The sequence below is a fragment of the Danio rerio genome, chromosome 13, assembly GCF_049306965.1.
Source record: "Danio rerio strain Tuebingen ecotype United States chromosome 13, GRCz12tu, whole genome shotgun sequence".
NCBI classification, from domain to species: Eukaryota; Metazoa; Chordata; class Actinopteri; order Cypriniformes; family Danionidae; genus Danio; species Danio rerio.
The window spans coordinates 7,076,512-7,097,873 of NC_133188.1; the positions used below are offsets into that span (position 1 = coordinate 7,076,512).

The window sequence follows — 21,362 nt, forward strand, 5'->3', positions numbered from 1 at the left end:
AAATTGTAATGTAATGTATTTGTAATGTATTTTATACACTATTGAAATATCACTGTTAAGTATGATACAACTATAAGTATTAATGTTTAGAGCCTTTAGTTTCAGATAATTACAGTAGGCCAAAGGAAAAAAGTTTGATCCCCTAATGTACACATTTAGGTTTAACTTATGTAGTTTGTTTTTATTTCGCCCTGGAACATGAGCCTGTAAACACTTTCATGCTTTATTGATGCTAGCACTCGCACATACAAATGTATATAGTTTATATCCCTATATTTATATATTTTTACTTCTGCCGCATAGTTTGATTTTTATTATGTCTGTATGTATGTGTATTTGCATTTTTATTTTTCCAGAGTTATGCCATGCCAGCAGACAATGTCATCAGACATTAATATTAGGCTAGATTTAGGTCACCAGCATCTAAGGATAATGTTATTTTTAAATTTAATAACAACGTGAATGATGTTGATATGTTGTTGAATTTTGGTTGTGTTGGGGAAGTGACCAAAAACGTCAATCCAACATCTTAAACCAAAGTCACAACAACACTACATATTGACATTTACTGAAAAAATACAAATACTGACAACACTGCAACCAAAAATTAACATCTGATAGACGTCATATTGGTAACATCCACACAACAACTAGCTGTAATATAATTAGACGTTGATATTTTGTTGATTTTAGGTTGTGTTGAAGAGTGACCAAAATCCAACGTCAAGCCAACATCTTAAACGTCATATTGACATCAAATGCTGACATTTACTGACAAAATGCAAATACTTACAATTCTGCAACCAAAAACTAACATCTGATAGACGTCATTTTGGTAAAATCAACACAACGTCAAGTTGTAACAGCATCAGACGTTGATATTTTGTTCATTTTAGGTTGTGTTGGAAAGTGATCAAAATTCAACGTCAAGCCAACATTTTAAACCAACGTCATATTGACGTCAAGTGCTGATTTTTACTGACAAAATACAAATACTGACAATGCTGCAACCAAAAACCAACATCTGATAGACGCCATTTTGGTAACATCCACACAACTTCAAGTTGTAACATCATTAGACATTGATATTTTGTTAATTTTGAGTTGTGTTGGAAAGTGACCAAAATGCAACGTCAAGCCAACATCTTAAACCAACCAAGGACATACAAATACTAATAATGCTGCAACCAAAAACTAACATCTGATAGACGTCATTTTGGTAACATCCACACAATGTGAAGTTGTAACATCATTAGACGCTGATAATTTGTTGATTTTAGGTTGTGTTGCAAAATGCCCAAAATCCAACATCTTAAGCCAACGTCACAATGACGTCCAATACTGACATTTACTGACAAAATACAAATGCTGACAATACGGCAACCAACAACTAACGTCTGATAGACATCATATTGGTAACATCCACACAACATTAAGATGTAACATTATTGGACGTTGATATTTTGTTGTTTTTAGGTTGCGTTGAAAAGTAAACAAAATGTAACGTCTGTGCGACGTTGGACATTGATGTCGGCATTGGGATCTGACGTCAACCCGATTTTCATTTTTAAAACAAAATGCAACAACCCATGCTGTTGGGGTACAATGTCAATCTGGCAACATGTTGACGTTCTGTGCCTGCTGGGATTTATCTTGGTATTCACTGTGGACAATATTAAACCATGATATTGAAGATAATATCAGTTCACTTGTTTTTTTTTTTTAATTATACAACGCAGGCTCATTGGGAAAATGTGCCCTGGGGTGCATTTTTCAGAACCGAGAGAAGCTTTTGTTTGAGGGTAAATGTCTTTTAGAGTTTTTTTTTTTTTTTTGTATGTTTTTGAGTAATGTGTTCATTAGTATTTCAAATGTATTGTTTAAACTACTGAAAAGATTTATTAGTCAAATTGTCAAGCAAGAGAAACAAATGACATGTAAATACATTTACTTTTGATTCAAATCAATTATATACTATACGTGTATGTTAGATGTGTTATAAATAAACAATAATAAAAGCATAGTTAGAGATTAGAAACCATTACAATATATTCACATCTACTTAAAGTTGGACAAAGTCATGAGTAGTTGTTTTTTATTTCAAGATGTGATTCCTTGTTCAAAATAGAAGTGTTTTTAAAATGATCTTAACATCATGCTAAAACATACTGTGATTGTCGTCCTCTCCCTTAGCTGCATACTGCAGTATAAATGATGTACCCAAGAATGGAGGAGTCGTCAATAGGGCAAGAGACCGACCAGGCAGCAGACTCCAGTATTACTGCAATGCTGGCTACAGACTCGTGGGTCACAGAAATGCCACATGCAGACTTCATTCTAATGGGCTTTACCAGTGGGACAATCCGGCTCCACTATGCCAAGGTAAGTCGCATCCTGCAAAAACATTCACAGGCTCGGTCATATCATTCAAATGTCTGTAAATCACCTCAGAAAGGTCAGGGTTCTGCTGGTCATGGAATTTCTGTAATTTTGAATGTCTATTTCAAACATTGAAAGTTAATGTTTTGATTTTGTAGAGGTTCAAGCACTTTAGCAGGCAAAATTTTGTGGAGATCAAACAATAGGTGGCGCTATAACAGTTCAAAATGTCATAAAAACATGCTAAATGACCAAACATTTTCACAAATACACCACAGATCTACATATCATATGATAGCCCTGCTTATTCCAAACGCTTTGCCTTAAGAAGACTGCTGTCACTCAAACCATACACTAAAGTTTTGTCAAAATATGAAAAATGTACTTTTGCGAACTAGTGCCTGTTTTTTTCCTTAATCTTTACAAAACCAGTGTTGAATCATTGAAAAAAAGGGACTTTCCACTTTAGATAGTTATAACAGCCTCACAAAAACAGACATGTCTATATAGACCTACATCCCTGTAAACTCAAAAGAAAAACTCAAAACTTCCAGAAACTGAATATGCACATGTGACATATGATTCTAATAAAGCATGCAAAAATGCACTGATTTGAGACATATTTATAGTTATAGAAAATAAGACCAAATATAAAATATTTAAAACTTCAGATGAATAATACAGCTATAAATAATAGAACAACAACCAAAATTTAAATGATTAGTTATACAAACAAACATAGGGAGTTCAATATTTGGATTAAAGTGAGAACCTTGAAAAAAGGGTCTGGTGCATATAGGAGAAAGAGTGTTTCTACAGGTGGTTTGTCATATCCACACACTCAACTGTTGCAAACGTATGTTAAAGTGTCACGGAGATGAAAGAGTGTTTTTTTTACAAGTGGTTTGTCAACTCCACTAACCTGTGTGAGGCACTCACAGAATTGCTTAATGTTTTGAGTGAATGCATTGATTTAGTATATTGAACTTCAACGTGTTGATGTTAGCTAATATACTTAAATTATGGTAAGAAACAGAAGCCTATTTATTTGTCTGTTTTATTTTGCAAATGTTGTTTAACAGAGCAAGGACATTTTCACAATATGTCTGATAATATTTTTTTTTTTTTCTGGAGAAAGTCTTATTTCTTTTATTTCGGCTAGAATAAAAGTAACTTTTACTTTAAAAAAAAAAAAAAACATTTTAAGGTCAAAATTGTTAGCCCTTTTAAGCTGTACTTTTTTTGCGATAGTCTACAGAACATACGACCAAATCAGTGACACTGCATAGTCTGAGGGCCTCAGGATGAGTATCCCCAGGTGGAAATAGAGAAGTCCACAAAGCACATTCATTTTACCATATTATAAAATACCATATTATTTACCATCCCCCCCCCCCCCCCCCCCCCCCCCCCTCTGTATATTTATTTTACCAATTTCTGTTTAATGGAAAGAAGATTTTTTTCAAGAGATTTCTAATCATAATAGTTTTAATAACTAATTAAATTTATTATTAATCTAACTAATAATAAATAATTTCTAACAACTGATTTATTTTATCTTTGCCATGATGACAGTACATAATATTTTACTAGATATTTTTCAAAATACTAGTATTCAGCCTAATGTTCAATTTAAAGCTTTAACTGTGTTAATTAGGTCAATTAGGCAAGTTAATTAGACAAGTCACTGTTCTGTAGAAAAAAAAAAAAAAAAAAATATATATATATATATATATATATATATATATATATATATATATATATATATATATTGCTTGAGAGGGCTTATAAATTGACCTTAAAATGGTTTTTAAAATAATTTATTTAAGCCAAAATAAAAAAAAGGAAAGAAAAAAATTTGAAAAAAAAAATCTGACATACTGTGAAGAATTCCTTGTTCTGTTAAGCATCATTTGTAAAATATTTAAAAAAAAATTAAAAAATAAAGGAAGGCGACAACATTGACCTATTTTTTTAACGTTCATTTGATGCCATTCAAATTCATTCAGTGAAAGTCAGGAAAAAGTCAGGGAATTTACTATGTGGATTAAAGTGGGAATCTTAAAAGGCAAACTGCCTCCTCGCTTACGACAAAATGTGTCATTGTGAGGGGCGCTTAAAAGCACCTCCGCATGCCTGGCTGTGAAGCCTCTTTTATTCTATTAAAGACTTCCATTGAAGACTGTGCAATGAGATCACGAGCATCCTTTGTCCTAATGTCATAATGGGCGACTCTTCAGTCACGCTAAGACTACCACAGAAATGTAATTGAATGTGTCGCAAATTTTCTTAATTTCATTGTTCATGCTTCCTTCTCCGCTTCTTCCTTTCTCATTGAGGTGCTAATTTTATCCTTCAGCCTACGTGGCATTTTGTATGCCCTTTCTCCTTTCGCAGTACAAGCCCCCGTGTCTTCTGTTCCAGAGCATTGTCAAAGAAAACGGTTTTGTGGTTTGCTCTGCGTTCATTAGTGAGACAAGTACTTGACATGCACTTGCGTAAAAATAGTGAGCACAAAAATAGGGGGAAGTGAATATAGTAGGTCTGATTGTTCGAGCTGTTATTTATACAGGTAGGCACATGGGTTTAAGGCTGGTTCCATGCTTAACCTTCGGAAAACACTGACTTCACCTTATGTGTCAAACTAAATACGATTACTTGTTTTTTTTGTTTTTTTTTTATCCGAATTTTAGCCTGAATACTATTTGGATAAGTGTTGTTTTTATTGTCATTAATATTCATTAAAAGTCAGTTTAATAAAATCAAGTCTGCATGTTTAGTCTAAATCGGTGGCTGCCAACTCCAGTCCTGTGCCCGGCTGCATGAAAGTCTTTAAGGGATTTAACTTAAGGGTGTCCCTGAGGGAAGAAAAATCCCTGAGACATCCCTGCAACATACTTCTTAACTGTCAACTATACCTAATAGGCTCATTCTGAAAATGTACCCTGCAGCTGGTCTAATATCATCGCATCCAAACACTTTATAAATAATAATTCAAGCAATATTTCAAAACTCCTTTGTTTATTGTTTTAGTAAATGTCTAAAATCTTTTTTTTTTTGTTCAGACAGGCCTTTGTAAAATGAAAGTTTAAATGGCTTTAAACGGCTTGATTTATTTATATTTTATATACCTAAATTGTTTTAGCTTTTTTTTGTTTTATATTGGTTTATCTAATTAATGTGATTTTATTAAATCCAATATTTTTAGCCTAATTATTTAAATGATTTAAATATAGGCTATTTTATCTGGATATGACACTTAAGGGTTGAGCCTATATAAAAGTGGACACTTTCTGTTAGATTCATATTTTGTATTATCTACTAAATAAATAAATAAAGAAAGAAACCCAGCCGCTTTCAACATCAGTTTTGTAAAGCGAGTGCTCTTTCGGCCTGTATCTCACACACACACATGCATCAAAACACAGCATTTAAATATTTTCTAAATGCAATAAACTATGGATATTGCATACTATGATATTGATCGAATCGTGCAAAGAGCATTTTTGGGTGAGCAAAACCATCATAAATTACCTTTCAACTCCTTTCTGTCTTCATTTATGATTTAATTAATCTGTTTGTAAAAAAATTAAAATAAAAAAATAAAAAACTGTTGCATCTATTTGTAAACACGCAAATAGGTTACAACATTACAACAATTGGTGCTTTTGAAAACACTTTTGGTTGGGTTTATGGAAGGAAGAGGGTGAGTCAGTTGATTGGTCAGTCAGTCAGTCAGTCGACAGCGCCTCTGGTGGATTTACGCAAGAACTACAGGTGCGAATGGCACTCGCGAGAGAAATTTGTTATCTCAAAAAGTGCACACATTGGCCTCTGGAGGATTCACAAATACAAAAACTGCAAAAATATACCTCCTGAGAGAAATGGACCATTGTTTGTTTTTGTTATTCTTTTGTGTTGCATTATTTGGTTACTCTGAGGAGCAATTAACACTTTAAAATAGTTTTTTTAGGTATAAGAGTTTTCATGTGATTTTTCTAAACTAGTAGTGTTTATGGATGCATAATAATGAACGCATAATAATTGTAATAACCATGAAACCATGATTAATCCTCAGACTACAATTGTGCGATCAAAATCTATAATCGTTGCATCCCTAGAGAGAAATTGGGAGAAAAATATACAGGGGGGCTAATAATTCAGGAGGGCTAATAAATCTGACTGCAACTGTATATTAAAATTATTATTATTTTTACTCAAGGAATCTCATTAGTCTTAAAAACACAAAATGTAAATGGCAACATTCCATTGACTGGAGGTTATAGCACTATTATCCTTTTACCATTGCATGAAGCTCTGAATAACCCTGACTAGGCCCCATTTGTAACGAAGGGCATCTAGAATGGGTGCTAATTAAGGCCAATCATTTCTTTAAGTGGTGGGAGCAATCCATGCAGTCTGCCAGCAGGTCAAACAGAGGTAGAGAAGGACTCAGAGCCTGATTTTCATTCAGCCAGTGAACATTTTAACAAGGAGAAGCTTTAATTGGTCCCATTGCTTTTCTCTGCAATGTTGCTTGTGTGTGTGTCTGTAGTTGCTTTTAATACACTCCTCTTTTTCTTGTGGAAAAGAGCTTGTTTAAATTGCATATATTAATAGTTGCATGTACAGTAATAGAGGTCTTCTACAGTACCCGACCCAAGATCAGTGCGTTATGACAAACAATAAAGAGATTTATTTTCTGTTTTCCAATGGCACTTTCTAATGAAGTTAATTAACAATAATTACAATTGATTAGCTAGTATTAGTAATGCATTAATTAGCAATTAACAGTGAATGATTCATCTTCATTTCAGTTAACAGAAATGAAACTTTTCGTTGTCCAAGTCAAGTGAAGTTAGCTTATTGTCATTCTGATACATGGTTGGACATACAGTGGGATGAAATGCCGTGCTTCTGAAGACCACAGTGCTACATAAATAAGCATAATCATATGAACACAACACTGGACGTAAGAGTTATTTAATTCTATACTGTACATAATGATGATGTGAAAAACAATTTTTTAAAATTGTTGCAAATTTATTAAAAATAAAAAATCTTAAAAAATCACATGTACATCAGTGTTTACAGTCTTTGCCGTGAAGCTCTACATTGAGCCCAGGTACATTCTGTTTCCACTGATCATTCTTGAGATGTTTCAGCAGCTTAATGGCAGTGCACCTGTGGTCAATTCAGTTGATGGACATGATTTGAAAAGGCATACACCTATATAAGGTCACAGGGTTGACAGTGCATGTCAAAGCACAAATCAAGCATGAAGACAAAGGAATTGTCTGTAGACCTCAGAAACAGGATTGTCTTGAGGCACAAGGCTGGGGAAGGTTACAGAAAAAAATCTGCTGCTCTGAAGGTTCCAATGAGCACAGTGGCCTTCATCATCCATAAGTGAAAGATGTTTGGAACCACCAGGACTCTTCCTAGATCAGGCCGGCCATCTAAGCTGAGTGATCAGGGGAGAAGGGCCTTAGTCATTGAGGTGATCAATAACCCAAATTGTCACCCTTTCTGAGCTCCAGCGTTCTTCTTTGGAGAGATGAGAACCTCACAGAAGGACAACCATCTGTGCAGCAGAGCACCAATCAGGCCTGTATGGTAGAGTAGCCAGATGGAAGACATTCCCCGCCTGGAATTCAGACTCAGATAATAAATAAAACGAAAATTAATAAAATTCCTGGTGCAGCCCGGTACCAATTAATCCACGGACTGGTACTGGTTCGCAGATCTGTGGTTGGGGCCATGTAATGTAGAGTATTGTACTGTCTCAATGATGACAAAACTCAGGTTCTGGCTCATGTATGCATTTTTTTATCATGAATTATTAATCATCAATGGAATCCCTATTGAATCCCTGCGCTGAATGGCATAAAACAAAAATAATTAAATCAACACAGTTCTGTCTGTATTTCTCTGCCGTATCTGGGAATTCAACAACAGTAACCCCAAATGACAAAGCAAAGCAAATATACAGAGTTTTACTGCACACAATATTATGCAAAAGTGAGAGAGAGAAAAAAATATATCTTCATATCCTTTTCATCAAAATAAATCATTTATTTAAATGTCCTTTGAGGAAAGCAATGTCTCCTTTCAACAAGGGCATTTCTCATGTTTACATTCTTTCAATATAATAGACTACCAGACTACTATTTATGTATATATAAAAAAACATAATTTATTGAAGAACAGTAGCAAATAACAATGCAAAGATGCCAACAAATCAGTTTAAAAAGCAATGGGTGTGTTAACAGTTAATTTATATAAACTAAGAACAAAACATCTGTTAAATCTATTTGCAAATACATTATATGAATTGAAAGACTGGTGATTTAAAATGTTTTATATGTTTTGGTTACACTTTACTTTAAGAAACAATTCACAATATGTATTACTGTCTTATTACTAGGCCCAGACGGAATCTGCACATGTTTAAATCCACAGAATTCCGCAGATTTTTAGTCCATCATTGAGTAAATGTGTGTAAATTTATATTTATTCAGTTTTTTTATTAGTAATTTCACTAATTTTATTGACTAATATAAAAATGTTGACATTATTTATTTACAATACAGTTTGTAAAGTCATATTACCTGCCTTTTAGTAAATATATTATATAACAGACTTGCTTTGTGTACCAAATAAGTGTATCTAATTGAGTTTGCAATGTAAACATTGCATAAAATTAAAAAGGGTATTATTTTTTATATTAAGTTTGTAGTTACGATACTTCCAAAATCATTCTGCATAAATCCGCAGATTTTTTACAAAATTCTGCGCAGAAATGAGAAATGGCAACAATTATCCGCAGATTTTGTCTGGCCCTACTTATTACCTGCATATTGTTAGGATATTAACTGTTTATTAGCACTTTTTTCAGCCCAGCCTCATTTTGAAAACTTAGTCCCTCGTACATTTCTGGAGACTGCGAATTTAATTTTTTTAAGCAAACACTACAGGGTGGAATGACACCGTTCCTTTTGGCGCTTACCGGCTGACCGCTTACCTCCATGTGGAGGGCTTTCCCGCTGCAACCAGTTTGTCTAGTTAGCTCGTTGTGTACATCGCCGGTCTTCAGATGCAGAGAGGAGTTGACCACAATGATGACGATTACCGGGTTCGAGTGCTGGGAAAAGTAGCCATTATTATTTATTATTATAAAAAAAAAAAAAAAAAAAAAACAAGTGACAGACATTTTATTCTGTTACAATATATATGTGTGTTTCTGTGTGTGTGTCTGTGTGTGTGTCTGTGTGTGTGTATGTTGTGTTGTGTTGTGTGTGTGTAATAATAAATATGTGTGTGTGTGTGTGTGTGTGTGTGTGTGTGTGTGTGTGTGTGTGTGTGTGTGTGTGTGTGTGTGTGTGTGTGTGTGTAATAATATACTATGAAAAAATGTTTAAATAAATTTTGAATAAAAAATAAGTAGCCATTTATTCACAATATGATGAATAATTATAACGGAAGTAATTTGTTTTCCGATTAAAAAACAAAACAAAACTTGCACTTAAAATGTTGCAAATATTAGAATTTTATAGTTAAGAATACATTTGTGAAAATAACTTTTTCTAAATTTTATTTTCAAAGGATTAATTTTGCATTTTCATGGTACATAAGTTAAATTAACTCATATTTTTAAGTGATAGTACCACAATGCTAAATTTTAAGTTACGTTCAGTCAACATAATTGTTTAATAAGAAAACATTAGGGTTTACAGTGTTCAATTATTCTAACATAGATATCTGACTGCAATATTATACAGCGTATTTAGCTGCCAAATATATCTTTGTGTCTGTCTTGCAGCTGTTTCCTGTGGAGTACCAGAGTCTCCAGCTAACGGATCATTCCATGGCTTCCAATACACGGTAGGCAGTAAAGTGCAGTACCAATGCGAGGAGGGCTACAGACCTGACGCAAGCAGCCTGCTCACTGCCGTCTGCCTGGAGGACGGCACCTGGAGCAACGTGGCACATCCATTCCACTGTTTACGTGAGCAAATCAAGCCCTCTGTTTCCATGCCAACAGCATGTTAAAATCTACCGCCTCATTGAACTGCTGCAGTCAGCCGCTTTCTCGCACAGTTCCCCCCCCTCTGAGAGTAATGTAGGGCAGGTAATTGGCAAAATTAACAATAATGACTTGATTTTTTTGTGGTTTAGAAACTCAAACAAGACAAATGGTATGATGTGGCATGTCCCCCCCCTTCTGACCTGAATCACCATTAGCCCACAAAGCCGACCAAAGAGCCCACAGCCAGATAACCGGGCATTATGCATTCAGAGGTCACAGTGAAAGAGACACTCATTACAGTGGTTGTTGCTATAGATAATGTCATTTAATATCATGATATTCGTCATCATCAGCAGGAAGGAAAAATGATAAGGCTTCTGTCCTGCTTCAAAACACCTTGTCGATGTGTCCTTTCATGCATAGCGTCTGAGATTATATAAGGTATACTTGTCGTTATATTAATCTAGTAAGAAAGACATCAGTGTGCATATATCCATACTACCTGACACAAGTCTTGTCAATTATCCAATTTTTAGGAACAGTAAATAATAACTTGACTTCTAGTTGATCATTTGGTCTCAGAAGTGGCTTATATGATAGGCAAAGGCTGCTAGATTACACTTATTTTACCAAAATAAAATATGATGCCTTCATTTGAATGATTTCATTAGGACAGTAAGGTCTGACTGTGCTTAGACAAAAGTCACATAATATAACATAACAGAAATAATGTACAGTATAGAATATAAAGTCCTGGTGTAGTGGTAAAAGAGTTATTATTGTGTATGACTCCCATGAGCTTGGACAACTGCCTCCACACATCTCTGCAATGACTCAAATAACCAAATCAGGTAAGATGAAAAACAGAATCCAAAAAATAAAAGCGAACGAGTTCGTGACGGGGCTAGAATGCGGCGAGATCCGAAAACGCGGTCAAAATCGCACAAGAGCTTTTGCTTTTTTTCTGGACGGCTTTTGTAAATTGTCGCTTGGGTTAAGGGAAGGAGAAGGAGGGGGAGGAGGAGGGCGGCTGGGCCGATTGGCCGGCCACCCAGTCGATCGTTCAGTCATTTAGTCAGTCAGTCGGACAGACGGTAGCTCTACAGCGGCCTCCGGTGGCTTTTCACGCGATAACAGCGTAGGCACGAATTGCGCGTGCTCCCGAGAGGCGTTCGAGACGCGAAAAAGCATGCACAGTGGCTTCTTGCGGATTCGCAAAAACAAAAACTGCACAAATATAGTCGGCACAATAGCCTAGTGGTTAGCATGCCGGCATATGGTGCAATAGCACATCAGGGCGTTGCGAGTTCGAATCCCGGCTCGACGACATTTCCCTACCCTACCCCCTCTCTCTCTCCCACTTCGCTTCCTGTCTCAATATTATCCTATCTAATAAAGGCAAAAAGACCAAAAATATATTTAAAAAAAAAAAAAACTGCACAAATATGTACCTCCTAGGACGTATTTCGCGGCCTCCAGAAACGTCCGTGGGGCTACGTTTCCACAATAAGCCTGGGTTGCAAATAACTTTAAATTAATAAAGTCATCTGGAATGGCAAAGAATCTTGCAGTCTTGCTGGACTCCCACGGTTCATCAAGATTCTTTGGATTAGTCTTCAATACCTCCTCCTTCATTTTACCTCGGACATGCTCAGTACTGTTCATGCCTGGTGACTGGGTTGGGCAATTCTGGAGTTTGATGTCCATCTTTGCTTTCAAGAACTTTAAATTGAAGGCTGACTTATGAGAAGGAGCGCTATCCTGCTGAAGAATTTGCCCTTTCTTGTGGTTTGTAATGTAATGGGCAGCAGAATTGTCTTGACAGCCTTTGGCTGTTGACATTGCCATTCACTCCGCAGGTCTTTCGCACGCCCCCATACTGAATGCAACCCCAAACCATGATTTTTCTTTGACCAAACTTGACTGATTTTTAAGAGAATCTTGGGTTCCAATAGGTCTTGTGCAGTATTTGTGATGATTAGGATGCAGTTCAACAGATGATTTATCAGAAAAATCTACCATCTGCCACTTTTCCATATGATCAACTAGAAGTCAAGTTGTTATGTGTTGCTCTTACGACTTGCATCGGCGACAAGACTATTGTCAGGTAGTGTAAGAAAACCTTGAAGGCAGGTGCTCAATCACGGCAAAAAAATAAATAATAAAAATAGAAACAAAAGTAAACTGAATTGGCAGACTGATAATTTAGTTCTCAAATACACACTGTATATACACTGCGTCAGAAACTGCATACATCCATACATTATAGTACATTGAAAACAGTATGTACACCAAGTAGTTGGTCAAAATTCATAGCATTCAAAAAAAAAAAAAAAAAAAAAAGTAGACGAGAAGTACACGGATGACCGTTAGACGCTACGCTATCCCTCAATGTACTGTAAGAGAATTCATGAATGGGATGCAACTGACATAAGTAGGTCACGTGATAATGACTAAAGGCGAATGTAGTACATCTGAGTTCCATTCATACTACTTGCATTAAAACTATATAGTGGTGTTGTCACAATACCAGAATTCAACACCAATCGGTACAAAACTTTTAAAAACGTCCATTTCCTGCTAACATTTGAAGGTGTTTTTAAACAGCGCTGATTTTCCATTGTGTTCATGTGCTCAACAGAAATAACTGTGATTGACTGTGAAAGTCATCAGTTCATACTGATACATACTAAACATAGTGCTGTTTACTGAGTGTGAACACAGATACAGGGACACTGGATCATTTTAAAGCCACCAAAATCAACTGGCCTGTTTATAAGCTGACACAGGTGCAATCCGCTGATGAACCGACTGATCTTCATGGCTTTAAAAAGCTCCAGTATGCCTATATCTGTAGTTACAGTGGTGAGTTCGGTGAACTGATGACCTTCACGGCCAATCACAGTCATTTCTCTTAAGCTCATGAACACAGTGGCAAATCAGCAGTGTTTAGATTAGATTAGATTAGATTAGATTAGATTAGATTAGATTAGATTCAACTTTATTGTCATTACACATGTACAAGGCAACGAAATGCACTTTAGGTCCAACCAGTAGTTCAAGTTTAAGAACACACTCAACAAAGCTCAAATGTTAGCGGAGAAAGGGACGTTTTTCAAAAATGTCAGTACTGACTTGTATTGAATTCCAGTATTATGATGGCACTACTATTTAACATACTTTTTAAATGCCTTGTAGTAAATTCAAATTAATATGTTGTACATTCTGAGTAATACGCAATTTTGGATGTAGTGAACTCAAGACATCACACCTGCCAAATATGTTAACCCTAATTAACCAATTAATGGGTAAATGACAAAGGAAAAATACACAAGTCCAAACAAACAAGATATAACTAAATAAATACATGAAAAAAACAACAACAACACATATATGTACATAAACTCATATATAATTCTAATTTATAAGAACGCTATATATGAGGTTATCTTATATTTCAAGCCAATTCGAATGTTATCACTCGATTGAATGGGCGTTATCAGTGGTTATCAGCTGATAGATATGGGCCAGTAGGGGCCTTCTGCAACTTCCACCACATGGTTAACCAGCTATAGATTACAAACGGCTGCAACCGGAAGTTAAACGTGAATTATTTATATTATTTATTAAATTTCCCATTAATTATATTTTATTAACATCTACCCTTACCCCAATCCTAAACTCAACGGTCACAGTCATGTAAAAGCAGTTCTAGATCTGCAGTTTTCTCTATTAGTATAGCAGATTAACCATGTGGATGGAAGACAACAGCCTTCTGAGCCTACTAATAGGCAAAGAAGGCTCCTACTTGCCCATATCTATCAGCTGATAACCACTGAAACCCCTATTCATTCATGTTATAACATTCAAAGCAGGTGTATATTACCTGTGTGACCTGATTAAGACCCTCTAGGTCAAACTAAGGTCTAATTAATTTGTCTTTTGAGAGCTAAATTAGCAGTGTGCCGATCCTGCTTACTTTTGCACAAGCTGAGAGACATGAAATCTTGACATGGAGCAAGATGAGATAAAGACAGGAGGTAGGAAAGATGTTTGCAAGTCTCATAGGGAATATGTGCCCAGGGCTACATTTTTGGGAACCATGAAATATGTGCCCGGGGCTATGTCTGGCTGCATTCTGTGTGTAGAGAAAGAAACGCTACAGGGTGGTATGAAGCTGGCAACAACTTATTTTCCTTTTCACACTACTGCTGACCACTTACCTCTGTATGAATGTTTTTTTTTTCCTTTGGTGTGATCAGTTTGGTTGGTAGCTTGCCTCATATAATGTTACATGTATAGTTTTGAGTATGACGGAAAACTGTTTCAGAAAGTAGATAAAACAAAACCAAAAAGACAGGGTGAAGCCATTGTAAAAAATGTGGCCATTGTGGATTTTCTCTACTAGTTTGCTTTTGAAAACAGTATTGGTTGGGTTTAGGGAAGGGGATTAGTGGGTAAGTTGATAACAAGCCTATTAATACATGATAAAATTACCAGCTTCTCTCACAGACGTGCATTAGAAGCATGTTGAGAAGGACGTCACAAAAAAGTACACATCGATTTCAAAATTTAGGAGAAGGACATCCAATTGGCACAGATGCTCTGTTAATAATTTTTGTAAATTAAACATTATTTAACTGTAATGTGAACTAAAATTCACTGTATGACAGTTATGCAGAATGTTATTGTAAAAATAACTATATTTCACAGTAAATATATACTATACTGTAAATACATATACAGCAACATAATTGGTGCTGTAAATATAAATACAGTATTTTTGCAGTAATTAATTTACTATATGTTACTGGCGACCTTAATTGTTAACAAAACTGAATTTTACTGTAGTACATTTATGCAGTATGTTACTGTATTTTAAAGCTGCATTGTAAAAATCACTGTAAATTCTACAGTAAAGATATACGATACTGTAAATACATATACAGCAAGATAAATGGTGCTCTAAATGTAAATTTAGCATTTGTGCTGTAATTTATTTACAGTAAGTTACCGGCGAACTGAACTGTAATTAAAACTGAATTTTACTCTAGGACAATTATGCAGTATGTTACTGTATTTTAAAGCTGCATTGTAAAAAAATTACTGTATATTCTAAAGTAAAGATATACGATACAGTGAATACACATACAGCTAAATAAATGTTGCTGTAAATATAAATACTGTATTTTGCTGTAATTAACTTACTGTCAGTTACTGACAAACTTAACTGTATTTAGAACTGAATTTCACTTTAAGACAATTATGCAGTATGTTACTGTATTTTAAAGCTGTATTGTAAAAAATAACTGTATATTCTACAGTAAAGATATACTATACAGTGAATACATATAGAGCAAAATAAATGTTGCTGTAAATATAAATACTGTATTTTTGCTGTAATTAACTTACTGTAAGTTACTGGCAAACTTAACTGTCTTTAAAACTGAATTTTACTGTAGGACAATTAGGCAGTATGTTACTGTATTTTAAAGCTGTAAACATAACTGTATATTCTACAGTAAATATATACAATACTGTAAATACATATACAGCAAGTTAAATTGTGTTGTACGTGTAAATAAAGTATTTTGCTGTAATTAATTTACAGCATGTTACTGGTGAACTGAACTATAATCAGAATTAAATTTGACTGTAGGACAGTTATGCAGTATGTTACTGTATTTTGAAGCTGCATTGTAAAAATGACTGTATATTCTACAGTAAATATATACAATATTATAAATACAAATACAGTAAGATAATTGGTGCTGCAAATGAAAATACAGTATCTTTGCTGTAATCGATTTACAGTAAGTTACTTTAGAGTCTTCACAAAATTTTGAACAGTATGTGAAAACGTGGCCCTAAAACAAAAACTGCAAGCAGACATAGCACATATTTCACGGTTCACAAAATTGTGGCCCTGAGCACGTATCTTTAATGAGCTTGGGTTGGATGTGTAGGACTACTTAAATCTTTTACACTACATATGTCCTAGCATGCAGTTTGACGTGCCCACACTAAATTAAGCTTGTTTTGAGTTTGAACCCTGCACTGTGCCGTTCAATCAAAAGACCATCTGTTACATGCTGGCTCACTCTGAAACCTTATGTTTCCACTTTCACTGTGTCCACCATCTATGCATGAAAACACATTCAAGGAAAAAAAAAAGTTTTCAAACCTTGAGAGAAAAGCAAATCATTTCATTGGTTGCTTATGAAGCATTTCATGTTTGTACAGGTCAGCATGCCTAAGCGATAGAGTTTTACATGGTTTTAAGGACTGACATATTATATAACATCAAACAGTGGAAAATAATAATAAATAATGATTTGAATAAATATTGGAAAAAGATAACTAAGATAAACAAACAATGAACAATGCATTTATTACAACTTTTATTGATCTTTGTTAGTATTTGTTAATGGAAATAAATTAGTTTATCTGACGGTGCATTAACGATAACAAGCATGATTTTGGATATGTATAATGGATTAGTACATGTTAAACTATGACTATTAAATGCTGCTGTAGTGTTGTTCAACAACTAAGTGTTTAACTATTGCAAACTCACTGTAGTGTTACCAATAGCACACTTTAGTTTAGCTTTCAATTCATGCTATTAACTACTGGCTTAATATCTGCCTTTAGTTAAGATGTCATAGATATATACTGTAAATATCACATACTGACCTTTGGCATCTGTCAATATCACTGCCATATTTGTACAGTGCCCCCAGGACAAAAGTCATTCAACCACACTTAGACAAGACCAAAGCCAATCTGAAAATGCGGGACTTTTGTGTTGTGTACGGGTGTAGTAACAAGCAAACAACGCAACAAGGTATCTCATAGATAAGATTTCGTTTTTGACTAGGGATTACCCTTCGAGTCCGAGTCATTTGATTTTAAGTATCTAGCAATACTGAAACCCAATCTGATCCGATACATATAAATTCAATTCCTGATCACGTTCGATTCTGATTGAGTGTAAAAACTACGTCATGGAACCCGATTTCCGATCCCGTGATCAAATCTGGACATACCAAATTTTTACGATTTTTTTTTATGTTACAGACTTTTGTGCTCAACCAGTAATGCTATTGATGATAGTACAGTCACTGACTGCATTGAACATAATGCAAAGGAGCGCCAACTTGCTCTAAATTATAGCCTTATGCTAGTATGCTATCTTTAAAATATAAAGATTATGGTAAGGCAACAGTGTCTGTGCCTCAATGTGCATACTTTCCACCCTAAATTATTGAATATTACAAATGGTATATGCCATTTAGATCATAAAGGTGGATATGCACATATGTGTTTCAGAATATGATCGTTCGATTTAAACAGGGAGGGTGGATAATACATTTCCATTCACACAAACACACGCTCTTTGTCTGCAATGTCTAAGTAATGTAAAATTATACTATTCATAATTTAAAAGAAATGTTTGCATACTGACCACCGGGAAAACTCCCGATCACAGATGTATGTATACACTGTATGTGAATATATCTATAGCTGCGGATGGCCAGTCCGTCACTGCACCTTGATCCCACATTCATTTCAAAGGAGCACCACCCTGTACCAAAATGGCGGGTCTATTGACAAATTTCTTCCAATAAACAACAATAGCGTAGGTCACATCTAATGTAAATATCTATGTTAAGATATTAAACGTTCATAAATAGTAATAAGTATCGTATTCTGCATCCCTAATTTAAACTAGTAGTCTATTAAACTAGCAATGTTAGTTAATGGTTTGTTAAATTTGTGGTAGTGTTACCAAATTTTTTATTGCTCACACTTTACAATGACTTTGTATTAGTTTATCATTATATTTAAAAAAAAGGTCATGAGAATGCTGTCAGTAACTTTGCACTTCAGTGTACATCTAGCCAATAATTCCTGTAAGCTCCAGTTATTCCAGTTGCAAGACCCACAAGGTCATGATTTTTTTTTTCATTAATGCATTCTTTTCTTTCTGTCCTGCAGCGGTTCAGTGCCCTAACATTGAGAGCATGCTCTCAGAACACATGGTGTGGCGTCTCATCTCAGGTTCCCTGAATGAGTTTGGCGCACAAATAATGCTGAGCTGTTCCCCCGGCTACTATCTAGGGGGCAGGAGAACCATCAAGTGCTTAGCTAATGCGATATGGGAAGGGCTGGAGGAGAAGTCCACCTGCAAGAGTAAGAATCCTTTCACTCAAACACATACATTTACTGAGATACAGATGCATTTTAGAGCTTGGCCGTATATAGTTGAAGTCAACAGTTATAATTATTATTTTTTCTTTTTCAAACATTTTCCAAATAATGTTTAACAGAGCGAGGAATTTTTCACAGTATTTCCTATATAATTGTTGGTTTCTTCTGGAGAAAGTAGCAGTTTATAACTGCAGATACAAATGCTCTTGACTTACAACCACATTTATTATCCATTCATTCATTCATTTTCTTGTTGGCTTAGTTCCTTTATTAATCTGGGGTCGCCACAGCGGAAAGAACCGCCAACTTATCCAGCAAGTTTTTATGCAGCGAATACCCTTCTAGCCGCAACCCATCTCTGGGAAACATCCACACTCACATTCACACACACACTCATACACTAAGGACAATTTAGCCTACCCAATTCACCTGTAATGCATGTCTTTGGACTGTGGGGGAAACCAGAGCACCCGGAGAAAACCCACACGAAGGCAGGGAGAACATACTAATTGTTGATAAATGAACAATTATCTTTGCAATCTTATCTAAAAAGTAGACTTACTGTAAAGTCTAAACATTGCTGAATATCAGGAGTGTCAAAATATGTCATGAAATTGGATAAAACAACAACAATATAATAATTTAATAATATGATATCATGCGATGTTTATAAAATATAATATAAAATATGCTTTTCAAGCTGTTTGGACAGACATGTGTGTAGGTAGTGTATAGACCAGAGATGGGCAAACTCGGTCCTGGAGGGCCAGTGTCCTGCACAGTTTAGCTTCAACTCTAATCAAACACACCTGCTTATAAATTTCTAGTGATCTTGAAGATACTGATTAGCATGTTCAGTTGTGTTTGATTAGTGTTGGAGCTAAACTATGCAGGACACCGGCCCTCCAGGACCGAGTTTGCCCACCCCTGGTATAGACCATCATAATGAGGTGATATAAACACACCCAGTCCTTTACAAACGGTGGACTAATTGGAGCAGTTTTTAGAGTGACCGCAACTTGACGTAGTAGTGCGGTCCCTCCGCACACCAATATTGATTGACAGGCGCGCATCACCATATCCTCAATTTGTTGTTTCACGTCCGCCATTTTCAGCGTGTGAGTCAAAGTGTTGTCACTAAAGAAACACCCTTGCTCTATTTTTAGATGCAAGGCACATTGGGCTCAACACAAGATTAACATTTACCACATGATCGCTGTAATCTGAATTATTGTTGTAGGTTTGTAAACGTGTGTACTTTTCATTGTGTGTACCTTAAACCTCAGCCGTTCGCATTTCTCACATTCACAGAAGCTCCCTGTGATCTTAACTAGGTGCAGCTGGAAAGTGCGAGCGCGTTGCCTCACGTGCGCGTCTCTCCATTAGAAATAAAATAACAAACTTGCCTGCAGGTCGCACACCAAAAGCGCCGCTCTGTGTGGCCCGACGCTCAGCATTTTAGAAATCTAAACATCGGTTTCTACCAGGGTACGCACAACGGCGCTTCAAGTCGGCGGCTGTCCGATTTGAGACACTTCATGTTTCTGCCGCGCCACAGAGCTCCATCTGAATAGTTTCATTTTAAATAAGATCTGAATGTGCGTGTCTGAGTGTGCCATGTCGCGGCGCATCCGTTGCCTCAGTCAAAGTTAATTCAGTGCGTGGTTATTAGTCTCGGTGTACAAGCTCAGAACTTTAAACTAGCATACAGTTGGCTGTAAAACTATACAAAGACACAAATGATTGTGTACTCTCTGCTTGGTCTGGGTCAGAGTCTTACATGTACGGCTGAATGTTGATCCTCTCACTCATGTTGCTTCTCTCTGTCTGCCTGTCTGTTGCCAAACAAAGAGCGGGGGAGCTCTTGGCTCCGCCCCCTAGTTACGTTGGGCGGGAAGCCGAAATGAATCTTTATGTGAAGCAACACGCTCTTATTCAAAAGAAGGTAATGATTCGCACTCAATTGCTTCATACTGTTTTTATTCTTACTTTTTCTTACATTTTACGGGTGATAACAGACAAACAGAGACACTGAGGAAGGCTTTGTGCCGAAACGTCTGTTTGTCTGTTATCACCCGTAAAATGTAAGAAAATGTAAGAATAAAAACAGTATGAAGCAATTGAGTGTGAATCATTACCTTCTTTTGAATAATAGTAACGATCAGATTAACGCACCAAACCAAAGAAGTAACTAAAAAAAAGCGCAAGCGCGCAGGACAAACTTCAGTAACTAAGCAACACGCCCTTAAAACAGCAAGCTGTGTACACGTCCCCAAAATGACACTTTTTAGCACATTATAATAACAAATCTGAACTGTGTTTTGAACTGAACCTAAACTGGCACACTCAGAAGAACCATAATATTAATATTAAATAAAAAAGGGGTAAAGTATGTGCCCTTTAAATTGCACTTTTTAGCTAAATACCAAAGTCTTGGAAAGTATATAGTAAAACATTATGTACTGTCATCATGAAAAAGATAAAAGAAATTAGTTATTATTAGAAATTAGTAATTAAAACTCCTATGTTTAGAAATATATGTCTTTCCATTAAACAGAAATTGTAGAAAAAGTATACAGGGGGGCTAATAATTCTGACCAACCATAATCACCTACATTTAATGAATAGGGAAAGAAAAGCCCTGTCTGTCATCTTTCCATATTGTGCTGAACTATTCTTCAGGAAAAATGCACAATTGAATTACAAATTCCACTCCTGGGATTTCATGAAAAGATCACTG

General features: G+C 35.6%; 1 protein-coding gene across 1 annotated transcript in view; it reads left to right on the forward strand.

The window, feature by feature from the left end:
- The window catches only part of LOC101885457 (CUB and sushi domain-containing protein 1), a 219,117-nt gene that overhangs the window by 134,595 nt on the left and 63,160 nt on the right, over positions 1-21,362 (forward strand). Inside the window, exons 26-28 of the mRNA XM_073920566.1 lie at positions 2,194-2,382; positions 10,202-10,387; positions 18,410-18,604. Coding sequence (XP_073776667.1) covers positions 2,194-2,382; positions 10,202-10,387; positions 18,410-18,604 — 570 coding nt within the window. The remainder of the gene's footprint in view (positions 1-2,193; positions 2,383-10,201; positions 10,388-18,409; positions 18,605-21,362) is intronic.